Raw genomic sequence first — 22,911 nt, forward strand, 5'->3', positions numbered from 1 at the left:
GGAGCCTCAGTTGTGAGTCTCAAAAGACAGTAATAGCCATATACAGTATCCCTCCAAAGAAAGAAAACCTGTTGCCAAAGGGTGCCTTTCAGTGGGGAGATAACTGAACCACCCCGATACATAGCCCACTGTTGTTGTTTTTTTTTTACTGATATTCCTGAGCTCAGTGATTGTTGTGTTTTGTTGGTCTATTTTTCATTGCCACCATTATCCAGAATCCTGCTCCACACTGTTGAGAGGCAAATACCCCAAAACAGCTGTCTGTGGATAAACCCGTCTTGTCACTAGCAACTGAGTTAGACTTTGATGCAAAAGGGGCCACCCTGGTATTTCCCTATTTATGTTCCAATACTTGCAACCACGTATCAGGGTGGTAATATGACTGTTACAGAGGTCCATAGCACCTCCACTGTATGCCTGTAAGTCTCAAATTTCAGACAGGTGCGTAAAAGGTACAGTATTTTTCTACAGAATGAGATCTGATTAAAAAGTTTGCCTGATACGACAGATTATGCGAAAAATCTCCCTTAATTATTAACATATTTACCCGTTGTTCATAAGCGGTCATACAAAATCAGAATCTTTAAATTCCTGTTCAAATCCAGTTCAATTCTGTTCAATGACTACCTTTGATTCTGTTTTTTTCTTTAAAGATGACAACACTGCTTGGCAATGGGTCTCCGTGGCTACGAACATGCATGAGACTGTAATGGGTGCGACCGCCATTCTGATCCAACGGACGTCACCCTCATTACGGTCTTATGCATGTTTGTAGCCATGGAGACACAAATTTCCGCCCACAGGGTGGAAATCAGTGCTGATCCAGCAGCGACCATTATGAGAGGTACACATATAAGCATATAAGAAAATTAAGATTTAAAATTACAAAATACAGTTCCATAATTCAGCCTCTGCTTAAAAGGAGCTGTTCGTGCAGCAGGATTTTTACCTATTCACTCAAGCATACTAAGAATTAATTTATCTTTTACAACTGTCAGACTGTCTCATTGGGGCACACAACTGGTGGAAAAGGGCCCTATAGATGCACAACGACCTGTTTTCTTTAATAGAATCTAATTGGAGAAATATTGCTGCTACTTGGGGCTTTTCTGAGTTGTAAAATGGTTGTTTGGGGTTCATTTTCATTACCCGAAAAGGTCCCAAAAACTGTGTGCACATAGCCTCCCACTATCACCTTCTTTCCAGATTCCCAACAGTTTCCACATCTTTTAAGTTCCGTCTGGTTATCAAGAGGTCAAGTTCACGGTCAAGTTTACTGTATAGTGCAGGGGCTTATGGGAAGGGGTGCCAGGTGTTGGAACACTACATTAACAAGAAAAGTAGTAAAATCCAGTTGTCAATGTATACACTTATTTCCAGAAAAGATGCTCTAGAATTGTTGTTTTATTGGGAATGCAAATATTTACTAAAATAGTCTGGAGAGCGGATGGGCCCTCTTTAACTCATACGTGTCATGCTTATTTTGCACTGAAATCTCTTACACATAATTGAATAAATGAAAACAAGATGTAAAAATGCAGCACAGGGAATATATATTATCTCTAAAATACAAAGTGTTGTCAGAGCCAGCACACAGATGGCTAGCAGCCCCTGCTGTAATCTGAGAGAGCCATTTGTGAGACACCTAAAATCACAGCTGAATCAACTGCCAGAGCCATTTTAATTACTAGAAGCCAAGCAGAAGACAATAAAAAGTGATTTGCAGATCTGTCCTCTAAGCAAATCCAGACAATAGAAATGGTACTGCAACACATTAAACAAAGCATCAGTCAACTAAAATTCATAAAGGAGAAGTGCAAACAACTAGTTTTTTACCTTGGTATTTGCTAAATTGTCAAATCGTATCTATGTGTCACAAAAGCAAAAAAAGGTGACGTTTCTGGCCAGATTAGGGAGAAGTCAGCAATACTTCTTAATATTCAAAGCTTGTTTAATGAAGTTCTCCACATATCCCCTTAGTTGTTTAGGATATGCTTTCTGGCAACCATATATACACAGCTGTGGCTGATATGCTGGGCATCTGGAGAAACCAGTCTGTCTTACATATCATAATATAAACCTATCTGCAATATGGCTTCCCATAGAAATATATGAGCTCCATGTTTTATCCTTCAAGCAAAAACATATATTAAATATTTCATCTAATCTCCCCCAGTACTATTGTAGGGGGATGCAGTGCCATGTGAAAGCACCATAGAGCAGCACACAAAGGGGGGTAGGGGGAGTTGGGATAATGAAAGTTGCAAGTAAACCATCTGCACAATATTTGGCACCTTGTTGCCAGTTTTGCATGGTGGCGGACAGGGGGTGGGGGTGGGGCATAACTGGTGTAGATTCCTAAGGCTGCCAAATGGCAGCCTCTGATATGCTGGATTTACTAGAAGGCAGATATAAATATATGGATAGATAGATAGATAGATAGATAGATAGATAGATAGATAGATAGATAGACAAAATCCAATACATGCCAATCAGTCTGCCTTTGAAAACATTTGTGAAAGAATTGATTGTTCTAAAGAGCTCAGAGAACTCCAGTGTAGTGATGTAAGGCTATGTTCACACATCCTTAACCCCTTCAAGACAGAGCCCTTTGATCCACAAAAGTCCGGGTCAAATTAATGCAATGTTCCTCCCCGCCTTCTAAGAGCCATAGCACTTTTATTTTTCACCTACAGGGCTGGTTGAGATGTCATTTTTTGCGCCATGATCTCTAGTTTTTATTAATATCATATTGGTGTAACAGAAACATTTTGATTGCTTAATTAACTTTTTTGTGATATATAATTTAATAAAATCAGCATTCCTGGTGCGGTTTTTTCCCCATTTACACCGCTCACCGTGCGGGAACAATATCGTTATATTTTAATAGATCTGCCAATTCCGCACGCTACAATATGTAATATGTTTATTTATTTACGGGGGTATGTGCAGTAGGAATGTATATATATATATATATATATATATATATATATATATATATATATATATATATATACAGATTGGTGACGTGAAGGGGCTAATTAGCACTATTTTGCTGCAAATTGCACAATTTGCAGAACTGCAACTGCAACAAATCAACCTTGTTTCTCCGGTGGCTATTAACATTTAAAACTTTACTTTTTTAATAGTATCATTTAATAGGAAATTAAATTCATCTGATCTTTACTCTAACTTCTTCATAGTATTGTTTCTAAGAAAACCCCTTGATACACATTAAGGGGGAGATTTATCAAAGGGTGTAAAATTTAGACTGGTGCAAACTGCCCAAAGCAGCCAATCACAGCTCCTGTTTCCTTTTACCAGAGCTGGAAGCTGAGCTGTGATTGGTTGCTGTGGGCAGTTTGCACTAGTCTAAATTTTACACCCTTTGATAAATCTCCCCCTAATTGTTGTATAATTATTGGTATACAAAGCCCCACTTTATATACACCAAGGTGGAATTTAGTTGCCCATGGTTGAACAGTTGCATGCAAACTTTACAATGTGAAGTGTTGCTCACTCCAACTAGAATCTGGAGAAATGGAAACCCACTCTCTTGGACTAATATATCAGGATTCTCCTTCTGAAAGTCTGATAGATGTGTCTGTGCATGATAACTACTAGGAGAATATTACCTGTATGACTGTATTTTGCCATTTGTAACATTTATTTAGAGGCTTTGCCTGGGCCCTTAGTTTTATTCATAGAAAATCTTAAAGTGGTTATTCATGACATTGGGAAGAATAAGGCCGGGCTCACACGTTGTATGACACCTGCTGTTCTGTGACATGCTCGCATTCCAATTACCCACAGCAGACAATGCCAGGTGCGGCAGGAGCCACACTTTACATTGTCTGCTCTGTCAGACCAATGTCAGTTTTGGATGCAGCCACAAGGAATCCCGGCCGGAGTGTATACAGATTGTTCAGATCATTTGTAGGCGGGGGTAAGCCACTTACCTCTGTCCTGTCGGATCATCGATCTGTTCATAGAGTCTGCTCTCAGGCAGACTGAGAGCAGAACGCTGATAGAACACTGATAATACTTATTAATGCTATGCTATGGCATAGCATTCATCAGTATATGCAATCAGAGCATTGTATATAAGTCCCCTATGGGACTTATATATGCAATATTAAATGTGTGAAAAAAATGTACAAAAAAGTTTTAAAACTTTTTCTTTTTAAAAATCCCTAATGAAATGCCACTATAAAGACTTATATCACCCCATTTCTCACTATACAAATAAAAATATTTTAAAAAAACAAACATATTTTATATCATTGCATGCGGAATTGTCCAATCTATTAAAATGTAACAATATTGTTCCCACTCTGTGAACTGCACAAATTAGAGTGAGGAAAAAAAACAGAATTGCTGATTTTTTAAAATTATATATTAGAAAAAGATCTTCACGCTTTCTAACAGTGACAACTAGGGATGAAATTAAAAAAATAAAAATAAAACAAAGATCAATTCAAGGGTTCTATTTTTGTGAAGTTTACCATAAGACAACTGAATTCATGTTTTCTATGACTCCATAGGGCTACATCCAACTTCTGCATTTGATTGCCAGCTATAGGCTACATCCATCTTTCCAGGACTATCTAGAGCTACATTCAACTTCCACATTTGATTGCCAACTATAGGCTGCATCTATGTTTTCCAGGACTCCCTAGCACTATATCCACTTAGGGTCGGACAAACCTAAATGAGATTCTCTCATCTCTACCAAGCAGTAAAGTTGAAATGTTATCTTTATTTTTCAGGTCTTTAAAATTACAGCAATACCCAATTTATATAGGTTTTCTAATTTCTTTAACTACTCTTAAAAAACTGATAATTAAAAAAAAAAAAGCTTTGCATAGAAATGTTTTAAAACCTTTTTATTTTTCAATTACAGTGCTGCGTGCTATCCTTTTTGTGATGTAATCTGTAGTTTTTATTGTTACCATTTTAGGGTAGATAGAACTTTTTATTGCTTTTTATCCTATCTTTGTCTTTGTGTTCATCATGTGGTATAAAAAAGGTTTTATTTTAAGAGTTCATGCATACAGTACTAGCATGCAGTAATTCCAATTATGTTTATTTTTTGCAGATTAGACTTTGGGAACTTTTTTTTATTGTGCTGATTATTGTCAGATCAGTAATCCTCTAGTGTTCTAATAGGGCTTAGAAAAGAAGCACGGTTACCGTGCACGGTTACCGGCCGATGCTCAAGCACTCAAGGTAGGACGGCCCGTCCCCAGTGGGAGGAAATTCCCTCCCCTCTATGATGCGAAATCAATGGAGCCGCGTCATATAGGGGAGGGAATTCCCTCCCATTGGGGACTGGCCGGCCTACCTCCAGTGCTTCAGCACCGGCTGGTAACCGTGCATAGAACGGCGCCGTACTCGGGAACCGTTTTTCGAACCGCGGTGACGGTGTGACGGCGCCGTTCTATCCATGTGTCAGGTTAAAGAGAACGTACCTGGTGGTACATCCTCTTTAAAGACAAAACAGGTGGCTTCACGGGGAGAGTGTTTAGATAAGAATAGGATATTTATTTGTTTCAATGCAACCCCAGCACTAATTTAAAAATTTTAAATGGAGGGAGGACCCATTTAATTCCATGCTCTTTTAGGATCTTGGTAGCCTGGTTGAATTTTTTGGGGATTTAGGTTTGTAAGATGAGGTTTACACTTATCCAGTGATGCGGCAGTGTTTCTCTCCAGTGCAGTAGAAAAGCGCCAGAGGGAAACACATCTTTGAACTGCTCCCATTGATTTCAATAGAACAGTTTAAAGCATCTGGTGTGTTATTAGTCTGCATAGCTGGACCCGCCGAACGTCACAAAGCTGCTTGCTGCGTTCGGCAGTATGTCCTTGATGTTTAATGTAAAAAAAGGATAGGACAACTGATGTTTTTTTGCCATCAGTTGTGGCATCTGTTGTCAAAAAGAAAGATGCCAGACCACCGGATATATGTAAACCTAGCCTAAAAGATAAATCCATGGACAGTGATATTGTGTGTTTTTAATAGTCTTGAAAATGTTTTCAGCTTTGGTTGCGGTTTTGAGTTTCTTTAAAGTGTTAGATATGCAAACTTGCAATTGCATCTCTGCAGAAATAGTATAACTAGAAATAGTATATTCAAGACTAAAGGCTGCATAAGGGGCTGTCCCTGCTTATGGGGATGGAAATTACCTCTTATGTGCGCTGTTTGGTGAAAGGACTAAAATAGTTCTTGATGTACTTGACTGGAGTTTTTTTTTTTTGTTTGTTTTTAGCTTTTTTAAATTAAAAATGACAGAAAATGTATACAGTGTTAAACATAATATTATGTATTATATATAAAGTCAAATGCAAATGTTTTGCTTTGTATCTTTTTATGAAGCAGGCCATAAACTTACATTGTAATAATCTCCAAATATTCCCTTCAACAAAATCTGTCTGTCTGTTAGTTGACATTACAGATAATTCTCCTGATGTTTTAATTGTATAAATCTAATTAGAGAACTCATCTTAGAATCCTATTACTCTTACACTGACAGGTATTCACAGGATCAAAATGTATTTATCAGATGAAAATAGAATTATGTGTTATGAATATATGTTAAAAGACTTAAATTAATTAATATAACTTGGTCCCTTGAATAGATATCGTCAAATATCCTGGAATAAGAGATTACATTGCTTGTCTACTCAGGAGTACTTGTGAAAATCTCTGGATCTTCTTTGGTAAATGTAACCTTGCAGAACAACATGAATTCATGATTACAACATAAAGCAGCTTATCCATATCTACATTTTACAAAGATGTCATAAACTCCTGGGTACTCATATCAGCTTGTTATGTGGGACTTTAAGCGTGTCCTTGTGGCCTACAATTTACAGATAAACATCTAAATACTTCTTTTTTTTTTGGATTGGATATTCTACTCTGTTATACTATTTATTACTGAAAAAATATCAGAATATATGTTTCGCAAATAAAATGAATGGCACACGTGCATACAGGTTACAGTACGACAAACAATAGAATGAATTTTTTATTGTTTGGGTAAGTGTCCTTTTTTCTGTATTTGGCTATGTTCACACAACATCAAAAATAAAGAAAAGGCTGGCAATTTTGATATTTAAAAAAACGTTTTTACCGTGATTTAACTGACTGCAATGGCAATGCATTCAAGTCAATGGGAAGACAGATGTCCAATGCGCACAATGCATTGAACGGACGTTTTTACCGCGGACGTCAAAATAATGAACATGATCATTATTTTCGGACGTCTCTTGCAAACAGCAGACATTTTTTATTAGTTGTTCACACACAGTTTTTCTTTTGTCACCGTTCTATCTCCGTTTTTACTATGAAACTCAATGGACTTTTTAATTAAGACACACTCAAAGGGAAATTAGTTAACCCAAACTAGAATAATGTACAAACAACAGTCATTGCAGTAAGGGGAGGCCAAATAGCTAAACAACGTACATTATTTAAGACGTCATTTTAAACAGGGCTGAAAAAAACGTTGTGTGAACATAGCCTTTAGCAGTATTTTTGTCCCATTAGAATCCTGCAAAATGACAGACACCATTAAAGTCTGTTGGGCCCCATCTGTCATGCCTTGGTCTGTCTGGCTCCCTTAACTGGTGCTGAACAGAATCTGCAGTGGATGCTCTGAATGGAGCCTCCGACACCGTTATAAACCTAGTCTTAGATGGATCAATCCAGTCTTGAGAGCTCTTGCTACCATGTTGTTGAGGTAACCTAACAGATTTCCCATTTTCTCGAAAGCTTCTGCCTAAAATTAGATCCCTGCCATCTTCCAAGTCCTTTTTATTCATTTAGTTGTTTACCTGCTATTCAGACACATAAAAAGTCACACAACTATCCTTTGTTAATTACAGTAAAAAAGATTAAAAGAGGCTTACACAATCCATACCACATTGCAATACTGCCAAGAAAATATCCCCATGAACTTGGCTAACTATGACCATGAACTAACTATATCCATAGACAATGATTGGACAATAAAGCTGAGGCTTTGGGGGCAAGTCAGTGCCTTATTCCGGAGGTTGTGGGTGGTCAGACCCCTGCAGTCTCACACTTATTCCCTATCCTGTTCATAAGAGAAAGTGGATTTAGTCAGAATACCTCTTCAACATGCCAAAAGGGCATTTATTTGGCAGGGATACATTTGTATTTCACAGTCCCAACTGTTTTAAAAAAGAATACTTGAATTTTTTTAATTTTTTTTAATGGCAGCTTGTGGTAGACATATTCAACTATACTCCATTAGGCTATGTTCACACAATGCTATTTTTGAGTAAAGAACGAACGCTAATTGCAATGGAACCAGCATCTTTTCTTACTGCAGGGGCGGCATTGCATTTAAGTCAATGCAATGCCATCCTCTGTATGCACACATCGGTATTGTAACACCCGTTCTTTAGAATGGCGTTAAAATAACGCGCATGCCTATTATTTTTGGACGCTGTCCACACAATGTAAAGTGCATTGGCAGACGCACTTTACATTAAAGTGAATGGCTAATTGATTTGCAGGCACACCCGACAGTGCCTGCAAGTCAATTGTAAAAAAAAAGAGCATTCCTGCAGCCGAACGTGTTTAATGCAGCCCGGTGGCAGTGTCCTTTGGTATGCAACAGACACTGTTAAACGTGTAAACATAGCCTTATTCTATGTCTCTACATTGAAGCAATCCAACAAATATTTTTATACTTTTGTTTTAATGGGGAGTTGTTGTTTTTTTTTCTTTAAGGTATAATATTATAATATAAGGTTTAACCTATAACATAAGGTTATTATTATTATTATTATTATTGTTTATAATTAAACACTTACCACTTCTTCATGCTTGCACTTCCTCACATTTATGCCATTAATCTGAAATCATAAATATATTCACTGTTATTGGTGGCTGCCATGAAGGGTACCTATTGGAAGTATAGCACAAGCTATGCCTTACTTGCAGAATAGCATCTCCGATGAACAGAAGACCAGAAAGCTCAGCTGTAATCATGAAAAGAAGAAAAAAAAAAGATGAATAAACAATATAGACAAATACATGAATAATATGATCTTTAACAATCTATCGGTAAGAACTAAAAAAGCTGTTCCCTCTGTCTAAAATCAAGCTTGAAAGCATTTTCCATGCTGGTAATTCCAAATCTAAGATACAGAAACTCATTTTCCAGGCTGCCAAAAGCAGAGGGCCTGGGAAGAAAACATTAATCCTCTTAAGTCTCCTATGGGCAGTCGTAAGAGTCAGACTTGGTAATTTTGGTATTTCAGAGATTGCATTTTCTTGATTAGCAATGAGAAGGATGCATCTATCTGCCACTGTGGTATAATTCAATTTGCCTCTAATTCTTCCCCAAGTAATAATTTATTTTTTCATTATCCAGTCATCACACAGAAACTGGAAAGCATTGTAATGACTCCTAGACTTTTAGAAGAACTGTGTGTACTTTGTGCATCAAAGCAAAAACCCACACGGATAAATAATTTTTTTAGGTAAATGAAAAGGATGTGTGCATGCGATATATTTACATATCTGTAGATTTGCGGCTCTCCAGGCATACTAATTGGAATCCACCGTTATAGATTTGTCTTTCTTTTCCTCTTATTGGCTACATACATACCAGCTAAAGTAGAATTACCATTGTGGAAACTAATGTGTGTGGGATATGCTAGCCAGACACCATGTAGCTAAAGTGACATTCATTATATCAATGTTGTGGCGTTGAAAGAATAAACATACTGCTTCATGGATAGTAATCCCAGGAATATAACTTCATTATTTCCATGTTGGGTTTCAGCCACATAAATGGATACATTTTACTGTACGCCGACAATATGGAAGATATATATGAAGACCCTGCAGAGACCTAGCGTGAATGTCCTGAAAGTTTTCAACCTAATTGCCCCTATATTAAGTTATGGCATGTTACACACACTGCAGGCAGTACAAAATATGTTAATTCCTACAGTATTATGGGTCTATCTACCAGGATTATATTAATGCACATTAGAAGAATTCTACTGTCGTTATTACTTTCAAAATCTAAATCAACAGTAGATGTAAAATCAAGCAAGTTTGCAATTTACATTCATTATTTTTTGTTGATATCATGCTGTAAAACAAAGCTAAACTTACCAGAAATCAAGGTCCAGTCTCTTGAAGGCCGATTTTTAGACTTGTGCTGCTTGAAAAAAAAAAAACAGACTAAAAAGAGGAATTCCGGCAGAGAGTCACGGCTCAATGTGTCCATGAATCACATGACTGCCTTCTCTCTGTGAACGCTCAGATAGCCTTGGATACACAGGAATTCCTGTTTTCTGACTCAGAAAACAGAAAGTGCCCTTTTTTTCCATGATAACTAAAAAAATTATGAATGTAAATTGCAAACTTGGTTCATTTCACATCTACTGTTGATTTAAAAAGTTAAAATGACGGGTACACTTTGAGGCTGGGTTCACACTACCTATGTTTCAGTCAGTATTGTGGTCCTCATATTGCAACCAAAACCAGGAGTGGATTGAAAACACAGAAAGGCTCTGTCCACACAATGCTGAAATTGAGTGGATCGCCGCCATATAACAGTAAATAACTGCCATTATTTCAATATAACAGCTGTTGTTTTAAAATAACAGCAAATATTTGCTGGCAGCCATCCACTCAATTTCAACATTGTGTGAACAGATCCTTTCTGTGTTTTTAATCCACTCCTGGTTTTGGTTGCAATATGAGGACCACAATACTGACTAAAATATTAGTAGTGTGAACCCAGCCTAAAGCATATGTGCCAAATATATAATTATGTTCTATTATTTGGCTTGGTGTACTTTGGTGGGATAACTACCGCTATATGCCCTAACACCTGATGAAGGGACAGTTATCCTTGAGTCATCTTAAAACATACAATGCTTTCTTTTACATCAATACCCTGATAAAATAAATTATTGCTTTAAAGAAATCAGGCAGGTTTGGTTTTGCAAATCCTTTTCAGTTGTTATAATTGTTATAATTGTTATAGTGTGAATTCCGCTTTCTTTTTTATCAGTCAACTAAACATCCTTGCCATTTTTTTTTCTTGCAAATTTTGCGTGAAAGCTTGCTTTTAGAAATGGGCAAACTAAGCTAAACAGTTAAATTAATTTAACATGTATGCAATTTTAGCCATATACCAATAACCTAGCCACGTCTGAAAAATAAAGGGAATAATACTGCTATAGCTGTAAGTATTCATTGTCCATAGACACATGCCTTTAACCTTCTAAACCACCAACATTAAAGGGGATGTATCGTGAACACACTTATATATGTTAATCACGTACAGATTGTGGAGAGGCGTCCCCCACTCTGGTGGAAATGAGCTGTTCATGCAGTACATGTACAGCCATTCATCCTAATAGTTGCTTTGTAATGCTACATTTACCCCACAGCTGCCACTGTTCAGCTGTGGCTTCCCTGAAAGAAGATAACTTTCTACTGGGGGTGTTTGGAACCAGCCACATATGGTTTAAAAAAGACAACTCTTTTCACTCCTTGAGGATGCAGCTTTTATTTTCTACATTCCAATAGCTTTTTCTCTCGTTACATGTCACTGACTAAATATCTTTTTATTTTTTTTTTACAAAAAAAAAGGAGTTTTTCATGCAATTTATCACAGCCTATAAATAAAAAAATAACTTTGTTCTTTGGGTTGTTATATTTTAACTAGAGATGAGCGAACCGGTTTGGACAGAATGCGATCCGGTTCGGATTTTCCCAAAAATCCAAGTCCGATCGGATTCGGATTTTTGGAAATCTGCTCCGATTCCCCCCCCTTGCTTGAGTGATTGAGAGAGTAATATATAGAGGGTGAAAGATAGATAGATTAGGCATAGGACAGCAAAGGGTGCACTGAACCAAAATGTGCAGTACAGATATACAAGTCCTATACTTCTGATAATGTGTATATCACATCCTTCTTATCCTGAGAGATTAAAATACCTGGTGCAGGTGTAAGCATTATATCTTAAAAAAGTGCTATATATATACAAAATTTCTATACTTGGACCCTTCTGATTGATAGTGTGTATATCACATCTGTCTTATCCTGAGAGACAAAAATACCTGGTCCAGGTTGACTACTGCTGTGTCTGCCCTTGCCTCCATGTTAACTACTGCTGGGACTTAACTGGCATTCATGTTGACTACTGCTGCTCCTGCCTGTCCTCCATGTTGGCTACTGCTGCTCCTGCTTGGCCTCCATGTTGGCTACTGCTGCTCCTGCCTGGCCTCCATGTTGGCTACTGCTGATCCTGCCTGCCCTCCATGTTGACTACTGTTGCTCCTGCCTGGCCTCCATGTTGGCTACTGCTGATCCTGCCTGGCCTCCATGTTTGCTACTGCTGCTCCTGCCTGGCCTCCATGTTGGCTCCTGCTGCTCCTTCCTGCCCTCCATGATGGTTACTGCTGCTCCTGCCTGGCCTCCATGTTGGCTACTGCTAATCCTGCCTGGCCTCCATGTTGGCTACTGCTGTCCGTGCCTGCCCTCCATGTTGACTACTGTTGCTCCTGTCTGGCCTCCATGTTGGCTACTGCTGCTCCTGCCTGGCCTCCATGTTGACTACTGCTGCTCCTGTACTGGCCTCAAATGACTATTACTGGACCTCCACTGGCCCCAATGACTACTGCTGGACCTCCACTGGCCTACAATGACTACTGCTGCTCCTTCACTGCATTTTTTACCTTTTTCCTGCATAGACCCTGTAATGGTGAATTTCCTGCATAGACCCTGTAATAGTGAATATTGAAGTCGAAAAAAAAAAAACGACTTTGAGATATCGAAAAGATAATGATGTTAATGACATGTAGAGCCCTAAATTCAACCAAATACACTACCCCTGTATTATATAGATGCTTTAAACTATGAAATCCGAAAAAATCCGAAAGTCCGGTAAGACCGAACTTTTGAAAAGTTCGCTCATCTCTGATTTTAACCAATATGAAATATGCATTGCTTTTGAACCCCTTGTCCTATTTTTTGCTGGCACCCCTCTATTTTACCATATAATGTGTTACAGAATCGGAGAAAAAAAAATTGTTGGCTCAGGTTTAACCTTTTTCCTAATAAACTTTACATATTTAGTTTTAAATGTTTTTATTCTAGTATATGTCTTTATTAGGGGATGGCTCACATAATACAATGAAATATTATTTTATTGGGGTGCATTGTTGCCTGTCCTTGTTTTGCATTCTCTTAGGCTTGCCCTAGGCAGCACCTAATAGGCAAATACACTTGGCAGATATCTGCCTGGGCAGTTAGTTTCTATTGATAAAACTTGATTACACAGGATACTGTTTAAAAACAGATCCCCCTATATGGAAGCCATGGAAGCAGCTGCATGCTGAATTCCCTTGTTCCAATGGCCCCTTTAGAGAATGAACAAAGTGCATGCATGTCCCCCTTCACTCAGCACAAGATTTTATAAACCTCTTCCTGTGCTAACTCCTTTCCTCCATGTGCAAATTATTCCATTCAAATCGGTCCCTTCCACAATTCTTAGCAAGCCTCTAATAATTTTGACAGATGGTCTTTTTAACATTTCAACATTTACAAACATAGGCTATGTTCACACAATGTTTTTTCCTCTCTGTTTTTGAAAAGACAAAATGACATCCGTCATTTCACTGTTTGGCCGCCCGTCAGTGCAAGGACAGCTGTTGGTATATCATTCTAGTTTAGGAGGACTAATTGGCCTTTGGATGTGTCTTTAATTGAAAAGTTAATTGAATTTAAAAGTAAAAACTGTCAAAGAATGGTTAAAAAAAGAAAAACTATGTGTGAACAACTAAAAAATAACGTCCGCTGTTTGCAAAAGACATAAAATAATTGTCATGGTCATTATTTTGACATCAGTGCAGACAACGTCCATCATTTTATACACTGTGTATTGGACGTCCATCATTCCATAAAAATGGTGGTCGTCTTTTCTCTTTTTTTTTTTTTTCTTCATTCTGTGAACATAGCCATAGAATGAATGTCTACCATAAATATATTAACATACTGTACCTCTTTGCTCTTTGGATATTTTGGATATAACAACTGGAATATTATGTTCAGATCCTCCCTATGACACAAAGAAAGTGTATATATTTATAGAAAAGGTTTATAAGTGAACAAACAAAAAACAATGACTACATAAATCTGGAATAAGAAACAACAGCAACCAAACTCTCTATAGAAAAGCTACAGACAACACCACAAATATAAACTAAAATCACAGAAACCGTGTTACTAATAATAGAACCTAATTTTAGTATAAATACATAATCAAATAGATGAATACATAATAGGTTAAAGCATTCTCCTAAGCAAAAGAATAAACCACTAGGACACTGGTTATTAATAACTGGTTACATAACTATTTCATTATTGCTGAAACTTAGTGGTTTCGTCTTCCACTTTGGAGTTTGACCTTATATTTTTGATGAAGTTGTTAGTAAGATTTTACATGTATGAAATAAGCAGATAAATAGCAATATAGACAACAAATTTAGTAAGCTAACATTGTCATTTCTCTATTTCCCTGATACATAAACTAAGAGAGTAGTGGTCAATGAATGTCCTCAAGTGTAAGTGATGTATTTCAAGGCTCAGTACTGAATCCAGCTTTGTTTAACTTAGTTGTTATTAACATATACTGTAGGATAAGATTAACAGCAGTTTCTATTTTTGCAGATGACACTCAGCTTTGTAATATAGAACCGAGAGATGGGCAAACGTTTTAAAAGTTCACTTTGGCAGATTAGCCAAACTTTGAAGCAAAGTTTAGGTTCCTCCAAAGCAAACCTTAAATGAAGCACACAAAAACACTGAAAGATTGCAGGCGTTTAGCTGTTTTGGTGTGGTTCAACAAGTTTGCTCATCAATACTTACCTGTTTCTGCTCCTCCGCTGATTACAGCCACCTCCACTTCCTAACTGAGACAAGAGTGATAAGCCCCCTTAGCTAATCAATGTTTGTAGTGCTGTCTCATCTCAGTCAGTGATTGACTGAGCTGGCGCTCACTTCTGAGCCAAGCACTGACTGACAGACAGTGCTGCGGCCAGTGATTGGCTGAGCGGGCTATCACTCAAGCCCCAGTCAGAACGTGGAGACAGCTGAGATCAGTGGAGGGCACAGGAGGGAGAGCACACAGGTAAGTATAGGCTCTTTTTTGTTTTCTATGTGTACTAACTTGTGTGTTTTCAGTTTCGAGCTGTAACAGACCAAAGTTTTTGCAAAGTTTGTCACAAATTTTGGTTTGTAAGCTTCGGTTGACTTATCACTAATTACAAGCTGACTTGGACAGACTGAGTGTTTAGGTATTCATTTAGATATTATTTAGGGACATAATACTATTGCTTCATAAAGCTTTGGTGCAGCCTCATCTGGAGCATGCTGTTCAGTTCTGGGCACAGGTTCATAGTAAGGATACCCTGGAGATGGAAAGGGTACAAAAACATGTAGCTAACCTAAAAAGGGGCGTGGCTTCATATTTATGGGGCATTATTAATAATTAAACTTGTTTAGTCTTGAAAAGAGACGTTGATGGAAGAGATAATCAACTTATTTAAGCATACAAATGGATCAAACTAAAAAGTATGATAAAAATCTATTTCAGGCAATCTGTGGGACAGTCTACTACAGGAGATGGTAACAGCAAAAACAAGTACAGGGCTTTAAAATGGGCTTCTAAGAGCAAAACATTATTAGTGTATGTAAAAGTATAGAATTCTTGTCTATGATTGCCCACATACCCCTTTATCCACCCATTCCCTTTCCTGTCAACTATTATCTCTCCTTGGTTGAAATTGATGAGTATATGTTGTTTTTTAACCATATTCAACTCATTTGAAACTCTAAAATGTAAATTGAACCTAAGTCTTAAATTTGTATAATTACTAAAACTATGTCAAATTGTTTTCCCATTTAAGAAAAAAATATATTTTAAAACATAATAAAATAAGAAGAAACAACAAATAAAATAAATAAATAGACTATGTACTATAACTTCAAACTGTCTACAATTGGCAGTGAATGCTTCATTGCTTCTTAGGCAGTCAGAGCAAAGATTTAAATCCTCAAGAGCATGATTTAAAGAAATACAATAATTGAAAAGTAATGATATACAAGTATAAAGGGATAAAGTGATAAGAAAATTGACCAGGCAGAAACGGTCTGGGTAACAAAACAAATAAGAAGACTGACAGTGTATTTTGTAGCAATTAATAAGGGAATCAGTTACTGAGGGGAAGACTCAGGTCAAATATAGCCTATAAGTAAAGTAGTGTAAAACATAGTAACAGCTAAATGTTTGGTTATAGTAAAGATTGTTTAGATATTAAATACATAGTTAAGATTGTATTGAAATATTGTAATAGAAATATTGTAAATTATAGCTGAAAAAACTATTTCATACCACGACTTTCATAATTAATGTACATGTGCTCATTACAGTTTCCTTCTAGTGGAAGAATAATGAAATGTATATTGCAGGAAGGACTTGAAGGACTAGATCTTCCATCCTCTGCCTTCTCTTAATCCCTTTGTCACTCAAATATGCTATGATAAAGTGAAGGGCTGACCTTCATTTTTTTGGTCCCTATAGCAGCTGTATTGACAATATCTATAGAATGCATATTCTTGACCCTGAGGACACTTACATAAGCATGGCGCTACCTTTATCATCAACACTGTTACAAGAACACCACATATTTCATCTAACAATGTTGTAGCTACGTTAGAATAGAATATTTTATCTGTGAGATAAAATAACCATAGAATGAGGTCCATAAAGAATAGCACCGTTTTCGTTTTAATCAGTACGAAAGAATGTGCAGCATATCAGTATTTAATGTGGTGCATGGATGTGGTGGAAAAGATAGAAAACAGATGCCAAAAGTATTCTTAGCTTTACAATGTAATAAACCCATCTACCAATGTATAAACCCAGTTACCAGGCTCCCATTATATATGTTTGTTGTTTGTTTTGTAAGTTTCTTTAAAACTTGATCAAATAAATATTTTCCTATACAGCTGTTTTTTTTTTTTAGTTTAGTTTGATGTGATTTTGACCTGAGATATTTTCTGCTTTGCGCCTAATTTTTTGTTTTGGTTTTAAAGCGGCCACTTCATAATAGACTGACACCTCCTCTTCTGTTCCATTTAAGGGATGAAATATACAAAAATTAAAATGGAAAAAAATAGGTTTCTACAAGACACATTAGAACTCCCTTGAAGGAACAAAATATATGCCGAACATGGGGCAATGACTAAATGCTTGACTCTCCCATTAATTTCAATGGGGTTCATTACTCAAGTAGAGCTCTCGAGCACTGAAACTCGAATAATAAGCACTTGAGCATTTAAGTGCTCGCTTATACATTAGTAGTCACTCCATTATTCTCACAGTCAGGATGCCAATGACAGGATTTATAAAACTATACTTAAAGTCATGAAAAAGAAACACTGAAACTGACAGTCAATGTTTTAATGCAGTCGGAGCCAAGATCTGGAGTGCATATTACAGGTATGCCTAAGGAGCAGCTGTTAAACACAAGATAAAGATAGCTCAAAGAACAAACATAGTACATGTTTATAATCTCTATAAAAGCCTCAATTTTTTTTTTTTTTTACTCATAGTTCTAGCTTGTGTCTTTCTAGTTCTGCCTATGTCACATAGAATATTATATCTTTTTTTTTGCATAAATCCCATGCTGGTTGAACTAGGATTAAAATACATAGGAATTACATTATGACAGAAGCTGGAATTTCTACAAGGTTAGATCACGCTGTTCTATTTACTAAATGTCAAGGTCAAAAACGTTCCCCAGCTCCTGTATATTATCTATATGAATCCCACACACCTTCCATCATTCTTTTCTCAGAACATAGATTACATTTCCTCTAAGGTACTCTAGAATAGCAGCATCCTTGCTATGCAATAGATCTAAGTGACTATTTACAGGCAAGGTCGACATTCATAACCAACTACTATTTAAACACAATGCAAAGACTAAGTACTCTCAACCTGCTGACATAGTCCTTTCTATCAGTCTCCTGTCTCTTACTAGCATATGGCTAGAATGCAGTAGGAGTCAGAAGAAATGCAAGAACGCAGGAGCAGACTACACAGTCTTTGTTTGTAGCATGCTACTATAGACACACATAGGGCAGCACAGCAACTTTTCACACAAAACAATATTTTTAATATCAAAACTTGAAAACAGACCAACCCTTTAAATAGCTTTTAAGGGTAGTTCAGCAAAAAAAAAAAAAAAAAAAAAAAAAATATATATATATATATATATATATATATATATATATATAAATAATAATCATCATCATCATCTTCTGGTGCCAGAAATGTGTAATTTACTTCTAAAAACTCTCAAGTCTTCCAGTACTTATCAGCTGCTTTATATCCTGCAAAAAGGGGTATTATTTCCAGTCTGGAGAGCAGGAGAGGTTTGCTATGGGGATTTGCTACTGCTCTAGACAGTTCCTGTCATAGGCTATGTTCACACAACGTCAAAAATGGAGAAAAAACGTCTGTTTTCGCTATTTAAAAAATGTCCGTTTTTGCAGCTATTTATCTGACTTCAATGCAATTGCATTGAAGTCAATGGGAAGACAGACGTCCTATGCACACAATGCATTGAAAAACGGACGTTTTTGTCGCGGACGTCAAAATAATGAACATGAACATTATTATCAGACTTTTTTGCAAATAGCGGACGTTTTTTATTAGTTGTTCACACAGAGTTCTTCTTTTGTCACCGTTCTTCCTCTGTTTTTACTATTAAATTCAATGGATTTTTCAATTAAGCCACAACCAAAGGCCAATTAGTAACCCCAGACTAAGATAATGTGCAAACACCCGTCATTGCAGGCTTTGAAAAACGTCCGTTATTTTAGACTCAAAATAACGCACGTAATTTTAAACGGAGCTGAAAAAAACGTGTGAACATAGCCATAGACAGAGGTGGCATAAGAGATCACTGTGTCACACTGGAAAGAACACACCACTTCCTGCAAGATATAAAGCAGCTGATAAGTACTGGAAGACTGGAGATTTTTATTAGAAGTAAGCAACAAATTTCTGGCACCAGATGATTTTAAAAAATTTTTTTTTTTTTTTTGCTGAACTTTGCCTTTATTAATAGATGGATGATCCATTGTCTACATGTTTAATGTTAAACCTATCTCTTGTAATATATATTATACACAAGACAGCCACATCATAGTATTTATTCTTTAATTAGAAATATTTAACCATTTGAGGACCAGGCCAAAATGACCCAGTGGACCACGCAAAGTTTCATTTTTGCGTTTTCGTTTTTCCCTCCTCCCCTTCTAAGAGCTCTAGCACTTTCAGTTTTCTATCTACAAGGCCATGAGAGGGCTTGTTTTTTACAGGAATAGTTGTACTTTGTAATGGCCATAACTTGTATGATAGAACCCCAAAATTTTTATTTTTGAAGATATAAATTGGTGAAATCGTAAAAAGAATGCAATATGGTAACGCAATATGGTTCGCAATGACGCTTGTTATATTTTAATAGATCGGACAATTACGCACGCTACGGTATATTATATGTTTATTTGTTTATTTATTTTTATGTTTTATTTATATAATGGGAAAGGGGGTGCTTTAAACGCCCTAGGGGTTAAAGAGCCAGTGACAGAGGAGGAAGTCTCCAGACTCCTCTCCTCCTCTCGCCCCACCACCTGCCCTAGTGACCCTATTCCCTCACACCTTGTCTAGTCTCTCCCTCCTGTTGTCACTACTTACCTTACTAAAATCTTTAACCTCTCCCTCTCCTCTGGCATCTTGACTTTCAAACACTCCGTCATCACTCTGTTACTGAAAAAACCCTCTCTAGACCCCTCCCGTGCTGCCAACTATCGACCTGTCTCTAATCTCCCTTTTATCTCTAAACTCTTGGAACGTTTGGTCTATTCCCGCCTAACCCGTTACCTCTCTGACAACTCTCTCCTTGACCCCCTTCAGTCCGGTTTCCGTCCTCACCACTCTACAGAAACTGCCCTTACTAAAGTTTCTAATGATCTCCTCTCCGCCAAATCTAAAGGTGACCATTCTCTGCTCATTCTCCTGAATCTATCTGCAGCTTTTGACACTGTAGACCACCAGCTCCTCCTCTCCACGCTCCGCTCTATTGGCCTCAAGGACTCTGCTCTTTCCTGGTTTTCCTCCTATCTCTCCGACCGCTCCTTTAGTGTATCACTTTCTGGCTCCACGTCATCTTCTCTCCCCCTTACAGTTGGGGTTCCTCAGGGATCAGTCCTGGGCCCTCTCCTTTTCTCACTTTACACTTTACCCATTGGGCAAATCATCAGCAAGTTTGGTTTTCAGTACCATCTCTATGCTGATGATACCCAGCTATATACCTCCTCCCGTGATATCACCCCCGCTCTTCTACAGAACACCAGTAACTGTCTGTCTGCCGTCTCTAACGCTATGTCCTCCCTATTCCTAAAACTCAACCTTGCTAAGACTGAGCTTCTTGTCTTCCCTCCCTCTGCTAAACACCCCCCACCTGACATCTCTATTTCTGTCTGTGGTGCAACCATAACCCCTACACAACAAGCCCGCTACCTTGGGGTTATATTTGACTCGGATCTGTCCTTCACTCCTCATATTAAATCTCTTTCACGTTCCTGTAATCTGCATCTAAAAAACATCTCTAAAATCTGTCCCTTCCTTCCTGTCGAATCTGCTAAAACTCTCATTGTCGCTCTTATTCATTCCCGTCTAGACTACTGCAATTCCTTACTAATCGGCCTTCCTTCCTCTAAACTTTCCTCTCTCCAGTCCATTCTTAATACAGCGGCCAGGCTCATCTCCATGTCCAGCCGCTATACTGATGCCTCCCCCCTGTGCCAGTCACTACATTGGCTCCCTATTAAACACAGGATACAATACAAAGTCGTCCTGCTCACCCACAAGGCTCTCCACAGTGCTGCACCTCCATACATCTCCTCCCTCATCTCTGTCTACCGCCCTACCCGTGCCTTACGCTCCTCTAATGACTTAAGGCTAACATCCACCTTAATCCGCACCTCTCACTCACGTCTCCAGGACTTCACCCGAGCTGCACCAGTTCTATGGAATGCATTACCCAAGACTGTCAGACTCACCACCAATACACAAAGCTTCAAACTGCCCCTCAAAACACATCTGTTCCAGCAGGCTTACCAGGTTCCCTAATTTTTGACTGCTACCCTAAAACCCACCCACCCCCCATACACACACACACACCTCCACCACACACACACACACACACACACACCAAGCATTTAAGCACTTAGACCTGTGCATGCAGGCATTGGCTGGTGACAAGTTCACCCCCCCCCTTACCTGCACTGCCTTATTTATATAGATGGCCGGACCAGAAGAACAATGATGCACTTTGCCCCTCTGCCATTTTGTCTCGCACCCTCTCCTGATAGTATGTAAGCTCATGCATGCGAGCAGGGACCTCACTCCTCTTGTATGGATAACTATATGTATATCTCTGTAATGTCTGATTTCTGTCTATGTTTGTACCCCCAGAATTGTAGAGTGCTGCGGAATCTGTTGGTGCTATATAAATAAAAAATATTATTATTATTATTATTATTATTATTATTATTATTATTATTATTATTATTAAAGAGGTGATATGTAGTTTTTTTTTTTTTTAAATCAACTTAGGTCCGAAAGTCATACTGATTTGTTATGCTGTGTTTACACGGAACGATTATTGTTCGAATTTTCGCATAAACGATCGCATTTGAGCGATAATAGTTCTGTGTAAACACAGCAAATGATCAAACGACGAGCGAGAAATCGTTCATTTTGATCTTTCAACATGTTCTTAAATCATCGTTCGTCGATTGCAGATCGCTTCGTGTAAACTGTCTTTCACCGATTCACCGATTTACCCTATGTAAAAGATGGGCTTAAGCAACCTTAAAAACGATCGCAATAACGATTTTTCTTATGAATTTTCAAACGATTTTTCTAACGATTTATTCGACTAAACGCTGATCGTTATAAAAACCAAATCGTTGCTTCAAAATCGTTAAACGATCGATTGGGCGAATTATCGCTCCATGTAAACGTAGCATTAATCACTTCTATTTAAAAATCTCAAGCATTCCAGTACTTATCAGCTGCTGTATGTCCTGCAGGAAGTGTTGTAATTTTTTCAGTCTCACACATTCTGCTTCCACCCCTGTCCATGACAGGAACTTTCCTATTTTGGACATTACAGGTTCAAAAAGGCGCCTCGTGGCAAATAACTCCTTGAGGATCTAAAAAAAAAGAACTGCTCTACACAAAAATGACCTAGGCTATAAGGAAAGTTGCCAACACCCTAAAACTGAGCTTCTTCTAAAGATAATGCACAAGAAAGCCTGCAAATAGTTTTCTAAAGACAAGCAGGCTAAGGCCATGGATTACTGGAGCCATGCCCTGTGGTCTAATGAGATGAAGATAAACTTGTTTGGTTCAGATGGTGAGAATCGTATGTGGTGGTAACCAGGTGAGGAGTACAAAGACAAATGTGTCTTGCATACAGTCCAGCATGTTGGTGAGAGTGTCATAGTGCTATGGGGAGCGACAGTTTATTCAAGAGAACAATAAATGGCAACATGTACTGTGACATACTGAAGCATGGCCTGGTCTCCTCTCTTCAGAAATGATGCCACAAGGCAGTAGTCCAACATGAAAACAGCCCCATACACACCTCAAGAAACTGAGGGTAAGGGTACTGAACTAGCCATGCATGTCTTGAGACGTAACCCCTATTAAGCATCTGAGGGGCATCCTCAAACAAAAGGTGGAGGATTGCAAGGTCTCTACCAT

The 22,911-nt window shown here is 37.9% G+C and overlaps 1 protein-coding gene across 1 annotated transcript in view; it reads right to left on the reverse strand.

Annotated features, from left to right (window-relative positions):
- SNTG1 (syntrophin gamma 1) overlaps positions 1-22,911 on the reverse strand; it is a 397,146-nt gene that overhangs the window by 78,071 nt on the left and 296,164 nt on the right. Inside the window, exons 7-9 of the mRNA XM_069960047.1 lie at positions 14,067-14,124; positions 8,972-9,015; positions 8,848-8,889 (exon numbers count right to left, since the gene is read on the reverse strand). Coding sequence (XP_069816148.1) covers positions 8,848-8,889; positions 8,972-9,015; positions 14,067-14,124 — 144 coding nt within the window. The remainder of the gene's footprint in view (positions 1-8,847; positions 8,890-8,971; positions 9,016-14,066; positions 14,125-22,911) is intronic.

This window comes from Dendropsophus ebraccatus, chromosome 2 (assembly GCF_027789765.1).
Source record: "Dendropsophus ebraccatus isolate aDenEbr1 chromosome 2, aDenEbr1.pat, whole genome shotgun sequence".
NCBI classification, from domain to species: domain Eukaryota; kingdom Metazoa; phylum Chordata; class Amphibia; order Anura; family Hylidae; genus Dendropsophus; species Dendropsophus ebraccatus.